Genomic DNA, 10,000 nt, shown 5'->3' on the forward strand with positions numbered 1-10,000 from the left:
GCTTGCACGCCGACCTTTCGCCTGCAATCGTCATGCAACATTGCGCGCACGCTGCAGTGGCAACGCAGTCGGAAATCGTTGCGTATGCCGCAATCGGACGGATTCGGTGCTGAGCTGCACGAGGCACCTGCGTGACCGTCCACGTGGCCGCCGATTGCATGATGCCCAGTGTGTTGCATTGTGTGCGGACTGTGGATCTTGTGGAACGTCGTATGGCGTGTGTACGTGACGGATCGTGGCGAGGCGTTTTCCGGCTAATCGCATAATGCGTTCCTGATATAATTTGTTAGCATTCTTGCTATACTGTGTTGCTGCAAATGTTGCTACAAATGTTGCTACAAATGTTGCTACAAATGTTGCTACAAATGTTGCTACAAATGTTGCTACAAATGTTGCTACTAATGTTGCTACTAATGTTGCTACTAATGTTGCTACTAATGTTGCTACAAATGTGTTGCTACAAATGTGTTGCTACATAGGTGTCCCTACTAATGTGTTGCTACAGTACTAATGTGTAGCTACTAATGTGTTGCTACACATGTTGCTACAAGTGTAGCTGGGTGTTGTTACACATGTTGCTACAAATGTTGCTACACATGTTGCTACAAATGTTGCTACACATGTTGCTAGCTAAGTGTTGCTACACATGTTGCTACAAATGTTGCTACAGATGTTGCTACAAATGTTTCAACACATGTTGCTACATATGTGTTCCTACTAATGTGTTGCTACACATGTTGCTACAAATGTTGCTAAGTGTTGTTTACACATGTTGCTACAAATGTTGCTAGCTAAGTGTTGCTACACATGTTGCTACAAATGGTGCTACAAATGTTGCTACAAATGTTACTACAAATGTTGTAGCTAATGTAGCAAGTTGCAGACTGTTGCAATGTGCTATTGTAGCAAACTGTGGTAGCAACACTTGTTGCAAAGTACGGATGTAAGATTAGGAATGTAGCAAGATGTTGCAGTATTGTGTGTGACATGTAGCTGGGGAATCTTCTTCTCTCATCCGGCCGACTACACACCAGTGTGTACAACAGAGCTGGGACATGTGGCCAGCATTATGCCTGAATTCCAGAAGAGAGGCCTCAAGGCCATCGCCATCTCATGCAACAAAGTGGATGACCACAAGGGCTGGATCAAGGATATTCAGGATTATTCCAAGTTGGGTGACACGTGGCCTTATCCGATTGTTGCTGATCCCAACAGGGAGTTGGCAGTGAAGTTGGGCATGTTGGATCCAGCCGAGAAAGATAAAGCTGGTTTGCCACTTACAGCACGTGCGGTGAGATATGATGATTAATGTTGAGTGATTAATTAATTGTGATAATTAGATTAGTGGATGTTAATAATTAGGTAGACAGAAAATAAATAATTTTATAATTTATTATGTAGGAGTAATGAATTATTATCATAAGTAATTATATAATATATAGTTATTGATATTAATTTATTATAATAAATAATTATCTAATATATAATTATTGATGTTAATTTATTATCATAAATAATTACATAATATATGTATATATATGTATTGATATTAATTTATTATGATAAATAATTATATAATATATAATCATTGATATTAATTTATTATAATAAATAATTATCTAATATATAATTATTGATATTAATTTATTATCATAAATAATTACATAATATATATATATATATTGATATTAATTTATTATGATAAATAATTATATAATATATAATTATTGATATTAGTTTATTATCATAAATAATTATATAATATATAATTACTGATATTAATTTATTATGATAAATAATTATATAATATATAATTATTGATATTAGTTTATTATCATAAATAATTATATAATATATAATTAGTGATATTAGTTTATTATCATAAATAATTATGCAATATATAATTATTGATATTACTTTATAATAATAAACAATTATATTATATATAATTAGTGATATTAATTTATTGTAATAAATAATTATATAATTATTCAAACACACGCCCACACCAGTCCTATGTAGACTGTACATGTTGTCGTCGTCCTTCACAAAGCTTTGAGCAAACAAATATTTCTACGTACACTCTTCAAGTGCCCTTGTTTCTCTCCAAATTCTGATTGCATTTGCACCTAATCCAACCTAAACGTTTTCTGTACCAAGGGAGTGTGTCAATTTCTATTGAAAAAGGCACAAAGATTCGAATTCATTCAGCACATCCTGGACCTCGCAACAAACATTGTACGTGATGTGTCCACATGCTCAGACTGCGTCTTCTGAATGCTACAGTATCTTGCCTGTACGAAGGACGAGGCATGGATCTAGTTGTTATGTAATTTATTATGTATATTTGATAAATATATTATGTTTATTATATTAAGTAGTAAATGTTATACACAAAATTACATAACAATATACTACAGTGTAATGTGAGTATGTGTGATAATATGGTTGATGTGTTTTAATGTTGTGTTGTGTTGTGTTGTGTAGGTGTTTATAATTGGTCCTGATAAGAAGCTGAAGTTGTCTCTTCTCTATCCGGCAACGACTGGAAGAAACTTCACGTGAGTTGGACAAAGTCTAAGTAAAACAGTTGTGCGGTCTTTTGTTTCTGTGACTTGAATATGTGTGTGTTTGTTGTTTGTCTGTCCATCTGTCTGTCCGTCTGTCTGTCCATGTGTTTGTCTGTCCATATGTCTGTCTGTCTGTCCATATGTCTGTTTGTCTGTCTATGTGTCTGTTTGTCTGTCCATCTGTTTGTCTGTCTGTCTGTCAATCTGTCTGTCTGTTTATCTGTCCATTTTTTGTCTGTCTGTCCATCTGTTTGTCTGTCGGTCTGTTCATCTGTCAATCTGTCTGTTTGTCTGTCTATCTGTCCATCTGTCTGTTTGTCTGTCCATCTGTCAATCTGTCTCTTTGCCTGTCCATATGTCCATCTGTCTCTCTATCTGGTTGCCTGTCCATTTGTCTGTTTGCCTGTCTATCTGTCCATCTGTCTGTTTGTCTGTCCATCTGTCTGTTTGCCTGTCTATCTACCTGCTCTCAGTGTGTCTGTTTGTCTGTCTATCTGTCTGTCAATATGTCAGTCCATCTGTCAATCTGTCTGTCTACGTTCTGTTTGTAACATCACACCAGCTCATCTCCACGTTATATCCACAACTAGTGAGATACTACGAGTCATCGATTCCTTGAAACTGACAGCTGAGAAGAAAGTCGCCACACCTGCCAACTGGAAGGTGAGCCGCTCACTTACCAGACCAAAAACACGTTGATATTAACTACATCAATCATCATATGCTACAGCAAGGGGAACGCTGCATGGTGCTACCAACTGTGAAACCCGATGAGTGTTCGACTCTATTTCCCAAGGGAGTCAACACTGTAGCAATGCCGTCGGGAAAGGGCTACATGCGATTCACTCCACAGCCTGACTAGACGGATGCCGAGTCGTCTGACAGTTTGCATGAAGGACAAAGGCACATGAATGTCGTAATGGCTTGTCTGTATTGCCATATGTAGTGTTGGTATATGTGGTGAGTTATTTAATAATGATTTGTTGGAATTCTTGTGCTGAAATCGTGTTGGGGTTGTATTGTGTGTATTATTGATTGATATTAATAAGAATGAATAAAACGTAAAAATATATAAATTAATATATTTAATAATATTTAATAGTAAATTAATAATTAATTATGTAGTGTTGTAAATTAATTATTGGTTATCAATATAATAATTATATATTATTAATTAATTATGTAGTGTTGTAAATTAATTATGTAATATCATAAATTAATTATTGATTATCAATATATTAATTATATATTATTAATTAATTATGTAGTATCGTAAATTAATTATTGATTATTAATATAATAATTATATATTATTAATTAATGATGTAATATCATAAATTAATTATTGATTATCAATATAATAATTATATATTATTAATTAATTACAATAATAGTTATATAATGATTATCTGTTACGTGCATTGCAATTCAGAGTCTCACTGTGATTGGTACAATAATTGTAGTTGATATCAAATATTATCTAAATAGGGCTATGTCATCATCAATAATCCAGTCTAGAAAACTATCAAACATGAGACATCCTCAAGTAATATTAATATCTCATATACATACCTCTAATATTAATATCAATATCTACACTACGTACAACGATAATACACCAACACACTGAAGGTCACGTGATCACCTTTCTATTGCCACCACGAGCGAGCACTAGAGACTGAAGAAATAAGATATTAGAGACGATCGGTGGCTACAGCTGTTGGGCAACTGACCGAACATCCTTGGGCTGTCGTCGTTCCAACAGAAAGCTGAACTGATTAGCAGAGCTGTCCATCGCGTAGAATACGTTCGAATTGTGAGGGAAACGTAGCAACTCTAGAGAGAGGATTTGTAGGTTGTTATTGATATTAATTATGATTGGGATGAATTTACTTCTCGGTTCGATTTCTTGTATGAGAACGTACTGGTTTGGCAAACCGTCGAGACCGAGTTTTTCCATTGAGGCTTCGATTACGGAGGATGCTCGGTCGTCACATGTTAACTGTGAGAAGAGAAGAAAATGATACGAACTGAAACAGACAGATAGATGGGCAGACACACACACACACACACACACACACACACACACACACACACACACACACACACACACACACACACACACACACACACACACACACACACACACAGATACATAGACAAAACTATAGCAGACAGACAGACATACCAACAGACACAGTCACTAGACATGCCAAAGCTCGCTGACCATCAGACTCTTGTACACACAACTCTTTATTTCCGACTGTCTGTGAGCGATTCTAATGATCTGACTGGTCGGCAGTGTTGTGAACGGCACATTCCTCCCACCAAACGGTGGAACAACGGCAATCGACGAGTCGACGATACTCAAATTGGTCGATGAACGACTCAACTTGTTTGACAATTGAGACTTCGAAGACACAAACAAAATGAGTTTGTTTGTGTTGATTTATTGATTTGTTTATCTGCCTGCTTGTCTGTCTGTTTATCTGTTTGTGTGTCTGTCTGTCTGTCTGTCTGTTTGTGTGTCTGTATGTCTGTTTGTGTGTCTGTCTGTATGTCTGTCTGTATGTATGTATGTATGTATGTCAAATACATATATTTCAAATCCAAAGAAATTTCCATTAAGAGCTTAAAAGTTAGTCTTTAAGTACAGTTCCTCTAAATCAACAACAAACACTGAAGGCTACAACACTCTGTCTGTCTGTCTGTCTATCTGTCTGTCCATCTGTTTGTTTCTGTCTGTCTGTCCATCTGTTTGTTTCTGTCTGTCTGTTCATCTCAGAAAAACTAAACGTATATCCAGTATTACACTCACAGAGCTCGTTAATGCCGAAGAATCAGGAGACATGGAACGTGATCGGTTGAAGCTTGAATGTCTAGAAAGCTTGACAGCTGAGCCATTTCTAGTTTAAAAATTGATATCAATGCATGACAAACAGCAAAAACGTGTCAACAATGAATTACTCCGAGACTGAGGTGGAGGACGACTTGTCTGCCTTGTGTGATAGCACAAACTGGAGATTGTCTATCGTGTTGTCGACGGCATAGAATACGTTGGCACCAGGAGGGATAGACACACGTTCTATATGATACAGTCACGTGTTGTTCACGTGACTAACATGATATGAGATCAAACTGTGTGTTACTCTTTCCGTCTTGTAGGAAGACGAGATCGTAGTCGGACGGTTCGCCGTGGATGCCGAGTTTCTCTATTGCGGAAGTGATGACTGCTGTGGTACGATCGTTGCACGTGAGCTGTAGACGTAAACAAAATTAATTAATAGACTGGATGATGTCATCAAATCAAAGAAAATCGTGCTGATATTGATTTCAATGATGATGGGTTGGCACGGACACACACACACACACACACATGGACACACACACACAGACACAGACACAGACACATGAACACAGACACAGACACAGACACACACAGACACACACACACAGACACGCACACACACGGATGCACACACACACACACACACACACACACACACACACACACACACACGGATGCACACACACACACACACACACACACACACACACACACACACACACACACACACGGATGCACACACACGGATGCACACACACACATGCACAGATGCACACACACACAGACACAGACAGACACAGACACAGATACAGACACAGACACACAGACACACAGACACACACACACACACACACACACACACACACACACACACGGATGCACAGACACACAGACACAGACACACAGACACACACACACACACACACACACACACACGGATGCACAGACACACAGACACAGACACACAGACACACACACACACACACACACACACAACACAATGACACACACACACACACACACACACACACACACACACACGCACACACACACACACACACACACACACACACACACACACACACACACACACACGGACACACCATCATGACCTACCAGCATACTTTTGTACACACAAGCATCCTCTTCTGTATCATGAGCCACTCTAATGACACACGTTGTCTCTGAACGACCAAACAGCTGCTGCTCAGGAGGCGGACTGCGCGACAAGTCAACATTCGATCGACTCAACTTCAATCCACCATTAGAATGTAAAGTCTAGTTAATATCAATAAATATGTAAGAGTAATAGTGAACACAACGGCAGGTCGTAATTACCTGTAGTGATGAAGTTGTTGGGTCTGGGCTTATGAGTCTCCTCAATTTGTTCGTCGAATTGGTACTTGCTGATCCATTGCTTTATAATTAAGAATGACAGTATAGTTACAGCCTCTCAGATTTGTTGTCTACATCTGTTTGTCTGTCTGTCTGTCTCTGTGTCTGTCTGTCTATCAGTGTGTCTGTCTGTCTGTCTGTCTGTCTGTCTGTCAATACATATATTTTCAAACATTGAACTATTATACACCATCTAAACACTAAATTACCAAGCCAATAGCGCTTGGTTCTACCTACAACTATTTATGTTTATGTGGCTGTCTCTTGAAACAATCTTCTTTATTTTTCTGTCAATCACTCTAGCATTTGATCGTTGTAGACACACAGAAAACACAGATCTCCAGTATGTCTTGAAGGTTGATGCATTTGGCTTTCTGTCTTCATTTCTTGATAGCTGTGACAGTTTCTTCAAATAGTCTTCAGCTTTCTCTCCCCAACAGCCAAAATGTTTGAAGACTATAGGCACAAATGTTGGTCGAAAACCTCCAGGCAAGAGCTCCTGGTCGTACTTTTTGATCTTCAGATTTTCTCTTCTGGTTGCCGCTGCTCTCTGAGTTGTAGCTGATAAACCTTCTATTTCATTGCTCAAGGGATGTGCTAGAGCAATATCCAATTCAAGATCCACCCCCGATGCCGAATCAAACACGACTATGTCTGATCTGTCTTCAGAATTGACATACCTTCCTCTGGGTTCTTTTACGTGATGTAATTGCAGTTGACTCAAACAGTCTGACCATGCTGAAACCATGTTGTTATGGCTGATTACCGGGCCGCCCCCAGTCTTACATGTTATTAGGTGGTATCCATCTGAGTCTAATTCTTTCCCACAGTCACACTGACCAGAAGCCAAAGGCATTTGGCAGCCCAGTCTCATCAAGGATGCCAAGCCGAAATCGCATGGAGATAATGCATGCCATGATGATGATGGTACTGTCAAGAGACATCTGTCTGTCAGTCTGTCTGTATTTAAGTATGTATGTATGTAGGGTAGATAGGTAGGTACGTATGTACGCATGTATGCATGTCTGTCTACCTACCTGTTTGTCTGCATGTTCTATTGTGCCATCAGTCTAGCAATCCGCTCAAATTTCCTCACACAAGTCTATCACATGACCCAAACAAATCCATCCATACCATCAATCCATCCATCACCGCCCTAACCTTGCATACCCAGACCCTCCCCACCCTCACACTCGCCAAGAAAAATTCTCACAGAAAACCATACAACCCTTTACCTCCATCCTCCTGTAAGTACTATATTGCAGTCACATCAGACAAGAATAAGTGCCATCCTCTTTTTAGCCCCACACTATCCACTCTCTGATTGTGCGACTGATTACCACAACAAGGAGGCAGACACGCCCATGCAGTCAGTCACAACATACAGGCAAAGCTGCCACTGTTGTTTACTAACCTCTTTGTCTATGTACTGATGTAGGATACAGGTATATATTTCACTTGTAAACTAACAACAGTGTTGCTGGCCCTTTTGACGGCTGGTGCCAAAATTGTGGCACCCCTCTCCCCCGTGGCCACCTAATTAATATTAATCTAGATGTGACTAACTATCACACACACACACACACACACACACACACACACACACACACACACACACACACACACACACACACACACACACACACACACACACATGTATATATATACATGTATATTGAACCTGTGACTTAAAATCAGTTCTTTGCTATCCAATACAAGAGTTAGTGCTATCTAAAGTTGCTTGCTGCTTATGTTCTGTGACTTCCATACAGTTTCACGTGAGTCAGCTAGTAGTCTCCTAAAACTGATTAGAAAGTCTCTCCAAGGCTGGTGCCACAATTTCAAACCCCGATGCTACATTGGTACCATCACCATGGCAACAGCAACCCTGAACGATCACGGTTTTCATTTGTCCCTTTCCTTCCATATTAGTGAAGCTTACATGTAGATATATCATGTACTACATGCTGATCAGAGCTGTTGAGTGCATTGTTTGCATGTAAAATTATTAAGTGCCTGCCTCAAATTAGCGCCTCACTCCAATAAACGCCTTACATTAAAAGACAGTTACATACAGGACGTGAACGGGTCTGGTCTGGATATCATAGCATGTGAGACTAGCCTGTCTGTCCATCTCTCTGTCTACTACACGCATCCAATCACACTCAATATCATCACTTACACGGTGATCTTCAAAGCCGGTCTGTCCGTCTTTCTCGAGAGCAGGAGTTTCACCGTGTCCGAATTGTTGTCGATCGCGTAGAACACATTGGCATCATGAGGAATCACTATCCTCTCTACACACAAAATCACACAGCAGTCACACACCTTGGCCGTCTGACTAACACAAACATGATCATCGTTACTCTTTGCGTCTGTCACATAGACGAGATCGTAGTCTTTCGGTTCATCATCAATAGCCAACTTGTCCATCATAGAAGTGATCACAGCTGGAGTGTGATCGTTACATGTGAGCTAGAGTGGAAATCTTGAGTCAAACATACAAAGTGTGGAACTGTTGTTGTGCGGTTGTTTGTTGTGTTGTCTGTCTGTCTGTCTGTCTGTCTGTCTATGTGTCTGTCTGTGTGTATGCTTGTTTGCCCGTCTGCCTGCATGTCTGTCTGTCTGTTTGTCTGTCTCTATTTGTGTGTATGTCCATCTGCCCATCTGTCTATCTGTGTGTCTATGTGTATGTCCATCTGCCTATCTGCCTGCCAGTCTGTCATTCTGTCTGTCTGTCTATGTGTCTGTCTGTCTGTCTGTCTGTCTGTCTGTCTGTCTATGTGTCTGTCTGTGTGTATGCTTGTTTGCCCATCTGCCTGCATGTCTGTCTGTCTGTCTGTTTGTCTGTCTCTATTTGTGTGTATGTCCATCTGCCCATCTGTCTATCAGTGTGTCTATGTGTATGTCCATCTGCCCATCTGTCTATCAGTGTGTCTATGTGTATGTCCATCTGCCTATCTGTCTATCTGTCTGTTTGTCTGTCTATGTGTCTGTCTATGTGTCTGTCTGTGTGTATGCTTGTCTGCCTATCTGCCTGCATGTCTGTCTGTCTGTCTGTCTGTTTGTCTGTCTCTATTTGTGTGTATGTCCATCTGCCCATCTGTCTATCTGTTTGTCTATGTGTATGTCCATCTGCCTATCTGCCTGCCTGTCTGTTTGTCTGCGTGTATATCTGTCTGTCTGT

General features: G+C 39.7%; 3 protein-coding genes across 4 annotated transcripts in view; 1 reads left to right on the top strand and 2 right to left on the bottom strand.

Annotated features, from left to right (window-relative positions):
* Window positions 1-3,573, top strand: part of LOC134190644 (peroxiredoxin-6-like) — a 3,760-nt gene extending 187 nt beyond the window's left edge. Inside the window, exons 2-5 of the mRNA XM_062659106.1 lie at window positions 994-1,291; window positions 2,488-2,561; window positions 3,161-3,233; window positions 3,301-3,573. Coding sequence (XP_062515090.1) covers window positions 994-1,291; window positions 2,488-2,561; window positions 3,161-3,233; window positions 3,301-3,432 — 577 coding nt within the window. The 3' untranslated portion in view covers window positions 3,433-3,573. The remainder of the gene's footprint in view (window positions 1-993; window positions 1,292-2,487; window positions 2,562-3,160; window positions 3,234-3,300) is intronic.
* A 454-nt stretch (window positions 3,574-4,027) lies between these two features.
* The window catches only part of LOC134190960 (ral guanine nucleotide dissociation stimulator-like 1), an 18,886-nt gene continuing 12,913 nt past the window's right edge, over window positions 4,028-10,000 (bottom strand). Inside the window, exons 20-30 of one of the 2 annotated variants that reach the window (XM_062659515.1) lie at window positions 9,180-9,288; window positions 8,996-9,110; window positions 6,757-6,835; window positions 6,535-6,696; window positions 5,720-5,828; window positions 5,538-5,655; window positions 5,389-5,476; window positions 4,798-4,980; window positions 4,464-4,572; window positions 4,304-4,406; window positions 4,028-4,248 (exon numbers count right to left, since the gene is read on the bottom strand). In XM_062659515.1, coding sequence (XP_062515499.1) covers window positions 4,242-4,248; window positions 4,304-4,406; window positions 4,464-4,572; window positions 4,798-4,980; window positions 5,389-5,476; window positions 5,538-5,655; window positions 5,720-5,828; window positions 6,535-6,696; window positions 6,757-6,835; window positions 8,996-9,110; window positions 9,180-9,288 — 1,182 coding nt within the window. In that variant the 3' untranslated portion in view covers window positions 4,028-4,241. Of the gene's footprint in view, window positions 4,249-4,303; window positions 4,407-4,463; window positions 4,573-4,758; window positions 4,981-5,388; window positions 5,477-5,537; window positions 5,656-5,719; window positions 5,829-6,534; window positions 6,697-6,756; window positions 6,836-8,995; window positions 9,111-9,179; window positions 9,289-10,000 lie in introns of those variants that run through there. The other variant, XR_009971697.1, reaches the window with a different exon arrangement.
* LOC134190961 (uncharacterized) lies at window positions 6,847-7,699 on the bottom strand. Its single transcript, XM_062659516.1, has one exon. It carries the CDS (start codon window positions 7,685-7,687, stop codon window positions 7,043-7,045), a length of 645 nt encoding a protein of 214 aa, XP_062515500.1. The 5' UTR covers window positions 7,688-7,699; the 3' UTR covers window positions 6,847-7,042.

The sequence above is a fragment of the Corticium candelabrum genome, chromosome 15, assembly GCF_963422355.1.
Source record: "Corticium candelabrum chromosome 15, ooCorCand1.1, whole genome shotgun sequence".
Taxonomy (NCBI): domain Eukaryota; kingdom Metazoa; phylum Porifera; class Homoscleromorpha; order Homosclerophorida; family Plakinidae; genus Corticium; species Corticium candelabrum.